At 58.4% G+C, this 13045-nt stretch overlaps 1 protein-coding gene across 2 annotated transcripts; it reads right to left on the minus strand.

Annotated features, from left to right (window-relative positions):
- Positions 1-2094: 2094 nt before the first annotated feature.
- On the minus strand, positions 2095-12655 carry TMEM92 (transmembrane protein 92). 2 transcript variants are annotated; one of them, XM_045488445.1, is made up of 6 exons: positions 8024-12655; positions 7425-7695; positions 4166-4191; positions 3255-3329; positions 2924-3119; positions 2095-2696 (listed from the first exon to the last, which is right to left on the minus strand). In XM_045488445.1, exons 2-6 carry the CDS (start codon positions 7491-7493, stop codon positions 2589-2591), a joined length of 474 nt encoding a protein of 157 aa, XP_045344401.1. In that variant the 5' UTR covers positions 7494-7695; positions 8024-12655; the 3' UTR covers positions 2095-2588. The 2 variants fall into 2 exon arrangements, with proteins under 2 accessions (XP_045344401.1, XP_045344400.1); XM_045488444.1 differs by having other exon boundaries at positions 7410-7695.
- Between the last annotated feature and the right edge of the window lie 390 nt (positions 12656-13045).

Here is a 13045-nt window from a genome sequence, read left to right on the forward strand (position 1 = left end):
ATGGACAGATCTGGTATATTTAACTGGCTCCTGTCAGTGAATATTTAGGGTGTTTTTGTTTACCCCCTGTTACGATGCCTGCAATGCACATCATTCTGAGCTCTTCTGTATGAGCATTTCTTCCTTCTTTTGTTTCTTCTTTCCTTCCTTCCTTCCTTCCTTCCTCCCTCCCTCCCTCCCTCCCTCCCTTCCTTTTTATGTAGGCTTCATGCCCATCTCAGAGCCCAGTGTGGGGCTTGAACTCAGGACCCTGAGATCAAGACCTGAGCTGAGATCAAGAGTTGGACACTTAACTGACTGAGCCACCCAGGCACCCCTGTAGGAGGCTTTCTGAAGGCTCGTTCTCAGAAGCAGACTTGCTGGGTCATGAGCATTTAAAATTCTAATGGGGAGGCACCTGGGTGGTTCAGTCGGTTAAGCGTCCGACTTCGGCTCAGGTCATGATCTCACTGTTCCTGGGTTCAGGCCCTGTGTCAGGTTCTGTGCTGACAGCTCAGAGCCCAGAGCCTGCTTCGGATTCTGTGTCTCCCTGTCTCTCTCTGCCCCTCCCCTGCTCGCCCTCTGTCTTGTGCTCTCTCTCAGAAACAAATAAACATTAAAAAAATAAAATAAAATAAAATAAAATTTTAATGGACACCAGGTGCTGGACACATAGTAGGAGATTTGTAACTATCTGTGCCATCAAAGGATGCTGCTAGATTGCCCTCCAGGGTCACACTATTTTCCCTCCCACCAACAATACAACAGAGACATAGAACTGGCCGTTTCTGCCACCAGGTCCCAGCAAGGTTGGGCTTCAGGAGGCCTACTACCCTCCAGGCCACTCTCCTGCTGCTGGGGGAGGATCTAAGGGCTCTCGTGTCATCTTTGATGAAAAGAACATAGCAGAAGGTGACCTCCTCCTCCAGGTCTGTAAATCTCATTGCTTACCATCCTCCCACCCGGGTGGGTGCTTACTCAGTGAGGGCGTCAGCTCTGAGACTTTTCTAACTGGGGCTAGCCTCATTTACATCAGGCAGACAGATCTTCCTTCTTCCTTCTGCTCCCCTAACCAATCCCTGAAACTGAAGGGAAATATCTCATGGCCGCGCGCATTCTCCTAACTGCCAACCCTGACCCTGGTCCTCGGCCCTGGCTACTGTTCTCCCTTTGGACCTCTGGCCCCAGCCCCAGCCCTAGCGTCTTTGGAGCTGGCTGTGCCGTGTCCCTGCTTCTGGCCCTGCCACCTGCCTGGGTGGTGACCACCCCCCCCCCCCCCCCACCAAAGGATGGGTATTATCGAGAGCCCTGGAGGAGGCTTACAGCAGGGTGCTACCTCCAATCCTCCCAGGAGTTTTGGCCAGTCTTGCCGCTGTGCCCTCCATCTGGGGAGGAAGGCCAGCATTCATGGGCTGCAGGGGAGCAGTGCAAAGGCAGGATCACGGTGGAGGAGCCATGCCCTGCCTGAGCCCCGAGACACTGGCATGGAAGGTGTCTCTCACTCTGCCTTGCCCAATGCTAGTCCCCCAGCTCCACACTTTGCCGGAGGTCCCACGGTGACTAATGCCCCACGAAGACTCTTCTCTTGAGCCAAGGTGGTGAATGGGGTTAACGCTGCAGACAAGCTCAAGTGGGAGCACCTGGGAACCACACCGGGCTGGAAGAGAAGGGTGAACCTACCCTTTCAGTCTTCTCTTTCCAGGAGATTCCAGGGTGGGGCAGATCGAGATCTCCAGAGGTCCTGCCCCACACCCCTCTCCTTTGCCCCCTCCCCACCCCCACGGCGAGAAAGGCAGGGAGCTGAGCGTCACATCTCCTGAGGAGAGCAGTGGGAGGACGGGATGGGGAAGAAAAGAACAGTTACTCCCACGTGGTCCCCAACTTCCTGTCCTCCTTAGCACCCTGAGACCTGGGTGCTGGGTCAGAGCATCTCCAAAGATTCTTTACCAGAGGGTGGTTCACAGATGTTCTGTCTGCCCTGGCTCATCATCAATACATCAATGGTGGGATTTGGGGGTGTGGGGACCACCCCCCACCATCCCCCCCTCCCCACCCCCGCAGTGTCTGGGCTCACTCCCCAGTCACCACCCCACACAGCCAGAGGCAGACTCTCAGTGACGATCAGCTCAGATTTAGTGAGTACACGTTTGGGGGTAGGGGGCAATGGGGTCTTCCCTATTCAGGTAGACCCGGGGGTGGCTCAGAGCCCACGCAGTCCAATCGCACACGAAACAGGAGTGCCCTCTATAATATCTCGGAGCTGGCTGCCCAGCCAGGATTTGTATACCCCCCAGAAATTGGGGTTCTCTCTGCTCCTCAGAGTGGCCCATTCTATTGTCAGGCACCTCCAAGCGTTAACATGTTCCTCCTGGCAGCCTCTCACTTGGGATGGGGGTGGGGGGATGGCTGCTGACACTTCTGACCGGCACTCAGGACAACAGAGGCGGCTGGAGGTGGAGCGGGAAAAGCAATAAGTTAAAACCAAGAACAGCAAGAGACATGGCAGGACGGATGGGGGCATCACGGGGGTCCCAAGAGTCTCTGGCTTGATCCAGGAAGCACTGGGGAGGAGGTGGCCGATGATGTCGTAGCTCCAGGCAGGAGGTGGCTCAGAAGGCTGGGTTGTCGATGCCCCTGGGCATCCCCGAATATTCTTCAGGCCTGACGCTGTAGGGAGGGGGCGGCTCCATGGGGGGCAGGACGGGCTTCAGAATAATCTGCAGGGGAAAGAGGGAACACAGAGTCTTCTCAGGGCCTGGCAGCGTCCAGCACCCGCCAAGTGCCGGCCGTGCGTGTTTGCCAGGGGGAGGGGGGACACAATGGTGGCTGCAGGGCCCTCTCTAGGTCCAGAGGCCTGGGGTAAGGAGGGCCTTCCTGTAACCTGGACAATAGGGAGGTATGGCCAGCTGAGGAACTGAGCAAGGAGTGGGGCAGAGACACCTACCTCGCTGTAGGGGGGTGGGGGCTCAGAGGTGGACGTCCTGACCCTCTCTGTGGGGGCGATGGAGGGCGGCTCCGGGGGCCCCTGGTGATCCGCTGGGGGGTCCTGCTCCTGTTCTCTGCAGCTGCGACAGAACCGCTTAGCAAGACAGCAGATGCACAGGAGGGGGAGGATGATGAGGAAGGTGATGACGAAGATCCTAAGGCCAGGAACCATCAACATCTCCCTGAGTGTCTGGGCTGTCCCGGACCCCCCCACCCCTGCCCCCTGCCACCGTGGGCAGGAAGGCCAGTCGCCCTGAGGACTGCGCCCGAGGAGCTGGCCCTGGGCTCACCTCAGGGGACTGGAGAAGAGCTCATACTCCTGGCAGCAGCTGTCCCCACAGCATTTGAATCCTCTGGGGCAGGTGCTGGGGGAGCAAAGAGACGCTGCTGGTCCCAAGGTGGCAGGAAGATCCCGGCCTCCCCAACACTCACCCATTTCCTGGGGCCCAAGCCACGCCCTAGCAGCGGGGCCCAGTGGGAGGACACCTGGCACCGGGACCCAGGATCTGGCTTCCAGGCTCATCTCACTACTTGTGCCAAGTTCCGCTCCTTTCTGGGTCTCACTTTTCCTCATCCATAAAGTGGGTATAATGAATGTTCTGTCAACATCACTGAGCAGGGGTGGGGGAGCACGTGGCAGCGGGTGCCAGGGCACTCTAAGGAGATGGATGGGGAGGGGAGCAGTGGCGACTGTCCCTGAGCTAACTCGAGGAGCCCTTGCCGGTGCCCATGAACTACGAGGTGGGAAGCACAGGGTGTTCCGGGAACACCCAGGGCTGAGTTGATGGAAACATTCATCTGCTCAGGGACCACCCCCTCCTCATTGTGCTCAGGCTTTTTGGCATTTATATACTAAAGTTGGCACAGATGGTTTGCCTGCCCCACCCAGGGTGATGGGGCGGGCGGGGCGCCCTCAGAGAAGAGACAGCAGAGAGAGGGGTGGGGATTAGGCTTTAGACCCGCCCACAGGCAGAAGCTGCTTGGCTGGAGAAGGAGGGCGGGGCGGGGGTGGGATGGGAAACGCATTGGTGGGGGTGGGGGGGAGTGGGAAATGCGTTCAGGCTAGAAGGGCAGTGGGTGAGGATGATGGATGAGATGCTTTTCTGTCCCCCCCCCCCCCCCCGCCCATGAAGGCAGACAGGGCAGGATTTGGGGTGTCTCTTCCTCAGACAGGAAGTTACAGCCCAAAGCCCAGACTTACAAGAAGAGACCACATTTGGCTGCAGCCTGCGGAAGAAAAGAGGCAGAGGTTAGGGGCCGTGAACTGGGGAGCTCATCTCTACCCACCCGCTGCCCAGGTGCAGAGGCTGCCGCAGGTTCAGGTTCGCAGCGGGTCAACCCCTTCCTGCTCTCCACCTCACTCCAGGTCTAGGGCCGGAGCCCCAGCTGACACCTGCGGCCCCAGCCCTCCTTTCTCTCCTCACCACACCCCCACGACACCTCCACTCACGCCCAGGTCTGTCAGCTGGCGCCTTCCCGCCACCCCTCCGATCTCCTTTCCATGTGACCACGGCGGTCCAGGGCACCAGCAACTCTCCTCCGCACCGCCCCCCCTCCCCGAATCACTCCCCACACTGCAGGCAGGTTCGTATCCAGCAAATCCGATCGCCCAAAACCTTCCTGGACGCTCCCTTCAGTGGCTCCCTGTGCCCGGACCCCCAGCGATCAGCTGCTGCCCCCTTGCCCTCTTGCCCACACATCCACAACCACTGGGAGTCCCCTGCACACGCCTGGCTGTTTGACACTTGCGGGTAAAGGCAGACCACCTTCCTCATGCCTTCATGATCTGCATTCATCTTTCGGATCCCTGCCTGGCAGGGGGTGGAGGGAAGGAGGAGGGGTGGGGGGGTTTCCTCGGTCTTTGAAGCCACCCAGATCCTCCCCTGTGGGCTGGGTTTCTCTCCGTTTCTCTTCTGCACCAGAACTATACCCATCCAGGCTCTAGTTTCAGAATGTAACCGGATTAATAGCAATTATGTGTATAAGCCCTGCCTGGAGCATTCTTTCCCCCAGGTATCCTAGCTCCAGCACCCCCTTTCTGCCCCTCTTACTTAAAAATTAGGGGCACCTGGGTGGCTCAGTCGGTTAAGTGCCCGACTTCGGCTCAGGTCAGATCCCATGGTTCGTGAGTTCAAGCCCCGTGTCGGGCTCTGTGCTGACAGCTCGGAGCCTGGAGTCTGCTTCGGATTCTGTGTCTCCCTCTCTCTCTGTCCCTTCCCTGCTTACACTCTGTCTCGCTCTCTCTCTCTCTCTCTCTCTCTCAAAAAAATGAATAAACATTAAAAAATAAAATAAAAAATAAATAAATAAAAATTACATCCACTCCCCCAAGGCACTCCTTTCCCCTCACCGAACTTGAGTTTTCTGTCACAGTTCTTACCCACATCCAACATACTACACAGTTCCTTTTAGCCTGTTCATTGTCTGGTCAGAAGAATGTAAACTCCAAGAGGGCAGGGATTTTTGTCTGTCATCACTGTTGAAGAACCCAACAGCCACAATATTGGCAGAATGAACGAAAGAGCCTTCTCAGATGACCTGGTTTCCTTTCCTCCTGGCTGTTCCTCAACTTGGGGGGGGGGGGTGGTGAGAGATGGCGGGGGTGGGGGGGGGATTCAGGGGTGGGAACGCCTTAGTGGAGGAGAGGTTATCTGTCATTCTACCCTAGCCTCTGGGGACAAACAGCCAAAACATGAGCATAAGAAGCCAACTTTGGCCAGACTACCGTGTCTTTGTACCTTTACTCGAAATAATTCAATCACATCTCAGTTGCTAACAACAGTAATGCCAAGAAAACCAGTGACAACCAATGACTGTTGGGCTGATTCCCCTTTTCTGGGCTCAGCCGCAGGCCAGGTGGAAGCCTCCCCGCCCCCCCCAAACCTTGCCCCCTGGGGACTGGAGCTGGAATCATGAATGAATACTCCCCCACCCCCACTCTCCCACCCGCCTCGCTCCGCGATGTCTGGCCCAGAGAGGGTGAGATCTTCACAGCACACAGGGGCAACTGCAGAGCTGGGGACAGACCAAGGGGGTCCAGGCACTCAGTGGGACCCTCTTGCCCCTCAGATTCCGGACCCCACTTTCCTGGGGCTTTTCTGGCTCCCAACGAAGAAGGACAGAACACAAAAAGGTTCAATCAAGAGTTGCTGTTGGGGAGGGCAGATCTCCCAGATTCTCTCCCCCCCCCCCCTTTAACCTGGGGCAGGTCTTGTCTGGGGTGGCTCAATCTGAGTTTTTTTCGAGCGTCACTGTGGTTGTAAAGAACCTCAGCTTCCGTACACGTGCAGCATGGATATTATCAGCACCTGCCCCCTGGGGCTGCTGGGAGAAATCAAGAGGATGCTCAGCTTAGCGTTGGTACAAAGGGCTTGCCTAGACTAGGTGGAGAAGGAGCTCGAAGGCTTCGGGGGCAGAGCCAGGAGAGTCTGCACAGTTGTGTGAACGTGCCCTGTTCTGGGGAGGGGGCCTGGGATGTCCTGGCATTCTCTCTCTCTTTTTTTTTCTTAATGTTTATTTATTTTTGAGAGAGATAGAGCACCAGCGGGGGAAGGGCAGAAAGAGGGAGACACAGAATCCCAAGCCGGCTCCAGGCTCTGAGCTGTCAGCACATAGCCCTACGCGGAGCTCGAACCCAGGAGGCGGGGCTGGATCATGCCCCAAGCAGAAGTCGGACGCCCAAGGGACTGAGCCACGCAGGCACCCCTGTCGCAGGCATTCGTAAACAGAAGTGAGAAATCCCTGTTTTAGACCCATGTCAGTTGCCACGATAATCTGCCATCCCAGGAATGGACAGATTTCCCGCATCATTTTCAGAGTTCAACGGAGGAATGGGAGGAAGGAGAGGGTGCTTAATCCCTGCCTCAGGCTCAGAATCACTGATTTCAGAGGTCAACGCAGCCTTGGGTCAGGCAACCAGCTCAAGTCCTGCACAGACTAGAATCCTACCCGCGGCTCCTAGAAGGGGTGGAAGGAGGCTTCTCTCCCCTAGGGCACAGGCAGAGACACAGTCCCAGAGAGGGCCAGAGCTTCTCCCAAGGTCACCCAGCACTAGAGGAACAAGACAGTTAGGGAGACGGGCTGGCCGGGCGTCCAGACCTCAGTCCCGGCTAGTGCCCGCTTTCGGACTAGCGGGAGGAAGCGGGAAGGATGAGCCCAGGCTAATATGAGGGTCAAAGTCCCCACTCACAGACAGGCGCTAGGTGTCAGATGGTGGTGGGCGGGGTCCAGGGCCCTCTACACGGTCCCCCCACAGGCGAAGGAACCCAGGCTTTCTCAGGGCCTTCCTCCGCTGCCCCCACCTCCACCTCCCAGGCAAAAAGAGAAAGGAAGTTGCTAACTGTGTACGGTCACCAGGGAATCCTGACAAAGGAAGGTGGTGACGGCGCTCCAGAAGTAGGCCCCTGACCCACAAAGTTCAGGGCCCTGGAAGTTCTATAGCTTACCTCCCAAGCGCTCACCTGTTGGGGGCCAGCCAGCAGGCTGAGCAGCAATGTGGGTACGAGGCCTGGGACCCAGGTGTCGGACATCCTGGCGTGGGGGCCACAGAGCTTCCGTGTGTGTAAGGGGAGGAGGGGAGAGGCGGGGCCACGACCTCTCCCACGTCTCTCCACCTATGGGGCCCCGCCTCGGGCAGGGGCGGAGCTTAGGCACCCGCGAAGGGCCGGTCGTGGGACAGGGCGGGGGAGGGGAAGAAATCTGGGTTGGGTTTTAGGAGGTAGAAGAGGTTAACTGGAAATAAAATAAAATAAAATAAAATTGTGGGGTCAGTGCTAGACTGCCGAGCCACTCCTTGCCAATCTCCGCTCCTCCACCCCTAAGTGAGCCCGGGCTTGAGAGGGACAGTGCTGAGCCTGGCCCGGGGCCGGGATGGGGGGGTGGGGGGTGGGCGGCGGGGCAGGGGAGGATGCCGGCGAAGCGACCCGCCCCCTGCAAGTCCCTTTCCACCTGGGTTTGCGGGGGGGGGGGGGGGGGCAGTGGTTGCGGGAGAGGGAGGAGGCGGCTCGGGAGTGGATTGAGGGCATTGTATGGGGTGGGGTGGGGGGTGGGGATGTGTCACCTTCATTTTTGGCCAAAAAGGAGGGAGAGGCGGCCTGGTTGATTTCAGGGGCACAGCGCTAGTACACTCGCGTCCCCCGGCGTCCCCTGCAATCCTGGGAGGATGTGGGGACACACCTCCTCCATTTGACTTGGGGGAAATTAAGGCCCAGGGTTAAGAGCCGCGGCCGCTGGGGCCAAGCGGAAGCCAGGCGAGCAGGGGCGCGGCGAAGCAGGCCCATCCGGATTCCTTGGAAAGACCCCGCGGAGGCTGTCCCGGCTGAGAGCGCCGGATTCCGACCCTCGGCTGCCGCGCCCCAGCCCTCCAGGCGCCCTGTGCTTCCCGGCTCCGGCCGGCAGGTGGCAGCATCGCCCAACGCGGGATTCCCACGGAGCCCCACAGCGCGCGGCGGGGACCTGGGGCCGGGTCTCCCCGAGGGAGAGAGCAGGCTAGCCGGCGGGATGCGGGGACGCCTCGGTGGGCGTTGGGCGCAGGGTGAGAGCCAGACACCCAAAGGCGGATGAGACTTGGGGACACCGTGCAGGAGTTGGAGAGATGGAGCCCGCCCCCTGGGGAGAGGGCGAAGGGGAGATGATGGGTGGGTGCTGCTCCCGGCCTGGGGAGACGCGGAGGGCTCCCGGAGAAGCTCGGTTCCCGGGTGCTTAGGCGTCTCCTGCTGGGTCTCAAGTGGGACTTTGCCACTGCAAACTATCCCCAACTTAGTAGGGACGGACAGACTTCCTCCTCGGGCTGTCCTTTCTTTTTCTCTCACCGCTTTCTCTTTATCTCTGGCTCCCATCTCTGTCTTTAACCTCTCCTTGTGGCTCCCCATCTCTCTCTCTCTCTCTCTCTCTCTCTCTCTGTCCTCCTGTTTGTTTCTGCCCATCACTGTCTCCACGCGGTTTGTCTACATTTCCGCTTGTTTTTCCATCTCTGTGCTCCTCTGTTTGTTAATCACCGCTTGTCTCTTTTGGAGTCTGTTTCTCTGTGTGTGTGTGTGTGTTTCTGTTTCTTTTGTCTCTGATTTGGTCCTGTGTCTCCCTGACTGTGTTTCTCACTCACTCTCTTGGACTCTCTCTGTCCCTCCTTCCCTGTCTCTGTTTCTCATTATCTCTTGGCCCTTTTTTGCCTCTAAGGACAGAACCTTCCAGTCTCCTGATCCTGGTGGAATTAGGGTCTGGCCCCAGAAAATGCCCTCTATTTCCAGTTCCTGGTGATTCTGAACTTGGAGAAGGTCCTGGGCAGGGGCACCTCTTCTCTCCTACGCATGCAGTTGGCTCTGGCCCCAGCTAGCCCATCTAACAAGTCCAGGGAGTGCTAGAACCTTCTCCCAGCAGCACCCCTACTGCTGCCTCCTTAGTGGGGTTGTTGCTCACTTGGGCTTCCCTCCTGCCCCTGCCCTTGCCCTGTCGCACCAACACACCTGGCCTAGGGTGTCTCGCTGGGTCCCCTGCCACTCTTCCCAGGCTTGGAGACCTACAGAGTCGTGGCCTTTAGGGGAGAGAAAGATGGGTGAGCTTAAGGGAGGAGGGCATCCTGGTGGGGTTGGGGGGGGGGCGCGGAGAATGGCAGGGCTGAGAAGGGGACAGAAGACTTGGAGGGGTAGACATGAGAGGCTGTGAGGACTGACTAGGTGAAGGGGCCAGGCAGGCACCAGTGCCCTGAGGAGGGGCAGGAGGAGGGCAGGAGGCTGGCGTGGCTCCCCTCTGGCTCTCTGGCATCCACCTGACACAGATCTAGGGTTGCCAGACAAAATACAGGATGCCCAGTGAAATTTGAGTTTCGGACAAACTGAATAATTTCTTTAGTACGAATATACTAAATATTCCTATGCAATATCTGGAACATACTTATGCCAAAATCTGTTTGTCGCTTCTCTGAAATTCAAATGTAACTAGATGTCCTGCATTTTTATTTGCCAAACCTGGCAACCCTACCCATCTTGCTAAAATGTCATAGGGACAGACATCTGAGAATGGCTACTCCACCCACCACCCCCTGCCCCACATCTCCCCAGTGGGAAAGTGAGGTTCATGGGGTGGGGTCCCGAGGGCATCTGGCACCTGCCTCTTGGGTACGCATTTTTTTTTTCATGACACCAAACTGCCTTTCTGCGTGCCTTCCTGCGGTTGGGGACAGGGCAAGGGACCTGGAGGCGGGTGGTCCCAGCTCAGTCAGGCCAAGAACACCAAGCCCTGATGTCAACATCCATCATGGCTCCCAAGGGCCCCAGCATTCTTGGTGGGTGAGGTCGGGTGGTGGTGGGGGCGCGATGGGGCCCCAGCCTGAGCAGACAGGGGGCTTTCTTGTCTAGAGGCAGGACCGTCCGGCGCAAGGACAACATCTGTTCAACACTTAATCTGGCAATGGGGGGGGTGGGGGGTGGGGAGCGTGTACATGCGTGCACGTGTATGCTCAGGCACGCAGGGCCAGGAGGGCAGGGAGGCCGGAGACCTCAGGCAGTCTGTGGGTCCCTCTAGATTCCAGGCCAAATTCCATCTGGGGTTTCCCAAGAGCGGCCGAGTCGAAATGTCTTCATACTCGCTAGCTGCCTCCCCGGCCCATTCACCAAAGAACGAGCTGATTGTCTACATCCTACAAACGCCCAGCTGCAAGGGTCTTGGAGGTCAGCTGGTCCACCGGCTCCCTTCTCGGGGAAGCCAACTGGAGCCCCGAGGGCCGGGAAGGCCAAGCCACACGGGATGTTGGGGCTGAGTCAGGACCAGAACCAGGCAGGTCTCGAGACCCCACACCCAGAGGCAGCCCCCGAGCAAGAAGCTGCCCGGGGCCCGCTTCTCAGGATGAACTCCTGACAGGGGGGGTGGTTGGGGTGGGAAGGCTTGCCCAGCCCCGGGTGAGAGGGAAGAGCCTGGCTGAGTTCTGATCGTCTCAGCCCCTCCCCTGTCCTGTGATGGCCACGGACACCCATAATGGCTTATGGCATTGGGCTGGGATCCTTCTTTTCAAAGCCTGCAGAACATTCTGTTCTAGCCCAGCTCTGCCGGCAGGGACAGACAGTATTATGCTGCGTCCGTAAGTCTGCCACTGCCGTGTGCCGTGTGATCCTCGTCAAAAAGCTTCTAACCTTCTCTTTGCCTCTGTGAACCCTGTGGAGGGGCGTGGGGGTGGCAGAGAGGGCCTCCTTCGTCACATGGGGTCACAGTGAGGATGATGTAAACCGCTCGCTGTCAGCATACCGTGATGGTAAATAAATGTTAGCTTAATCATAACGAGCAATAAATGTTTAACTCCCGGCAGAGCAAAGGGGCCCCAAACTCCTTCTCTCCATTTCCCCTGGAGGCAGAGTGAGGTACCAAGGAACGAATGGTCTTGCTCCTCTCTGAGAACCTCTCTCGGTCCCCTCTGGATGGGCCACCAAAGTCCAGCTACGGTCCCCCCCAGAACACCCGGCTCCTAGCCCCCTCTGCTGCTGGTCAAGTGAGTCTGGGCCAAGGAAGAGAGCGCGGGGCCCGTGACCTACCTCAGAGAGAGACCTAGAGAGTCTCCTGGAGACTCACAGGGGACTGGTTGCGGCCAGTTCTCTCCACCTAGAAACACCTGCTCCCAGACCCCCTCCCTGAAACCTGACAGATTCTCACCCATTTTTCAAGGCTCAGCTCAAATACGACCTCCTCCTGTAAGTCTCCCAGGACTTGGATCTTACCAGCCAGGCCTTTTCTCTGGGCCTCTCTGCTGGCCCCTGGCCATTCTCCCTAGAAGATGTGTATACATGTTCTAATGTTCCCACCAGGCTGTGGGGGCTGGCCCAGTTCTGATTCATCTTTCATTTCCCCATGGTGCTTTGTTCCAAGTAAACACTGGTGCTGTTGTCACTGAACTGAAGCCGGTTGGGGGCCTCCCAGGGTCAGGGGCCAGATTTCTCTAAGGGGATAGGGAATGAAGTCCCCAAACCCTTGGTAGGGGGCTCTCATTTGGGGGCGGCGGGGGCGGGGGGTGGGGTCCTGTCCCAGGCTGCCTGGCTTCTCATCTTCAGTGGCTGCGTGTTTTCGGGAATCCATTTCTGCTTCCCGCCCCCCGCCCCACCAAGTGTCCACATACCCTCTTAAAGTGGGTAAGACGGCTCCCTAGGGATCAAGCAACTCCCACAGGGTGCGCTGCAAGGAGGGCCTGGCTCGCTGCCCACCTTCCAGGAGGAGGCAGGATGCACGTTGGGTTGCCAACAGGAATGCTTGGCCATGGAACCAGGATCTGAGCCTCCTTCCCAGCATTCCTTTGGAAACTGAAGTCCACCCGTCCCTCACGCGCCCAGGGTGGGGAGATGACTTCTAGAGTTGACCCTGCGTCTGAGCCACCAAGCTGGGGGCCAGGCGGGTGGAGGGAGGCGTGCCACCTGACAATTAACGGTGCAGGGAGCTTATTATCCTAATGAGCGGCTTGAGGAGCTCCACTAACACTCACCTGCCCGGAGGCTTAGCAGAGACAAAAACGGCATTTGGGAGCCATTATCCTTCCAAAGTGTAGGTTTCCGGGGCACAGCCAGGGGTGGGTGGAGAGAGAAACACCTCCAAGTGGTGGGGTGGAGTCAGGGTGAAGGTTGAGCTAGTGAGCTGTGGCTGTCTGGGGTGCAGACTGAGCAGAGCCACCAAGCCCCAGGTGGGAGGGGACGAGGCAAGACCAGGGTGAAGGTCGTAAGACCCCCCCCCCCCCCCCCCCCCGCCCCAGCTCTGGTCCCCTCCCTCTAGGGCTCCTTCTCCCCAGGGCTTCCCTGCCCCTCCCCTTCCCGGCACCCCACTGCCACCCACACTCTGTGTTGACTGTTTTCCATGGGACCCTGCCGCCAGAGAGAAGCGAGGGGTTGGGGATCCCCTCCCATCTCCCACTTTCTAACTCTGCTCTGGTTGGCCGGTTGAAAGAGGGCTCTCCTGCGCCCGGCTCGTGGCTGCCTCTGTCTCAGATCCAGACGTTGCCCGTCATTGTAGGCAGACTTCAGAACTTCCCAGTCCCAAAGAAGCCGGGAGTTCTGGGTGGCCGGTGGAGGGGGGTGGGGGGGGCAGGAGAGAGGGCGGGCTGGCCGCATGGAGG

This window comes from Leopardus geoffroyi, chromosome E1, assembly GCF_018350155.1.
Source record: "Leopardus geoffroyi isolate Oge1 chromosome E1, O.geoffroyi_Oge1_pat1.0, whole genome shotgun sequence".
Taxonomy (NCBI): Eukaryota; Metazoa; Chordata; class Mammalia; order Carnivora; family Felidae; genus Leopardus; species Leopardus geoffroyi.

What these genes read in the sequence shown, in the direction of transcription:
- TMEM92 (XM_045488444.1), bottom strand. Translation starts at nt 7,493, where the DNA reads ATGTCCGACACCTGGGTCCCAGGCCTCGTACCCACATTGCTGCTCAGC. An exon ending in AACAGGTGAGCGCTTGGGAG is followed by an intron (nt 4,192 to 7,409) that starts GTAAGCTATAGA and finishes TTTCTTCCGCAG; the next exon opens with GCTGCAGCCAAATGTGGTCT. An exon ending in CTCTTCTCCAGTCCCCTGAG is followed by an intron (nt 3,120 to 3,254) that starts GTGAGCCCAGGG and finishes TCCTGGCCTTAG; the next exon opens with GATCTTCGTCATCACCTTCC.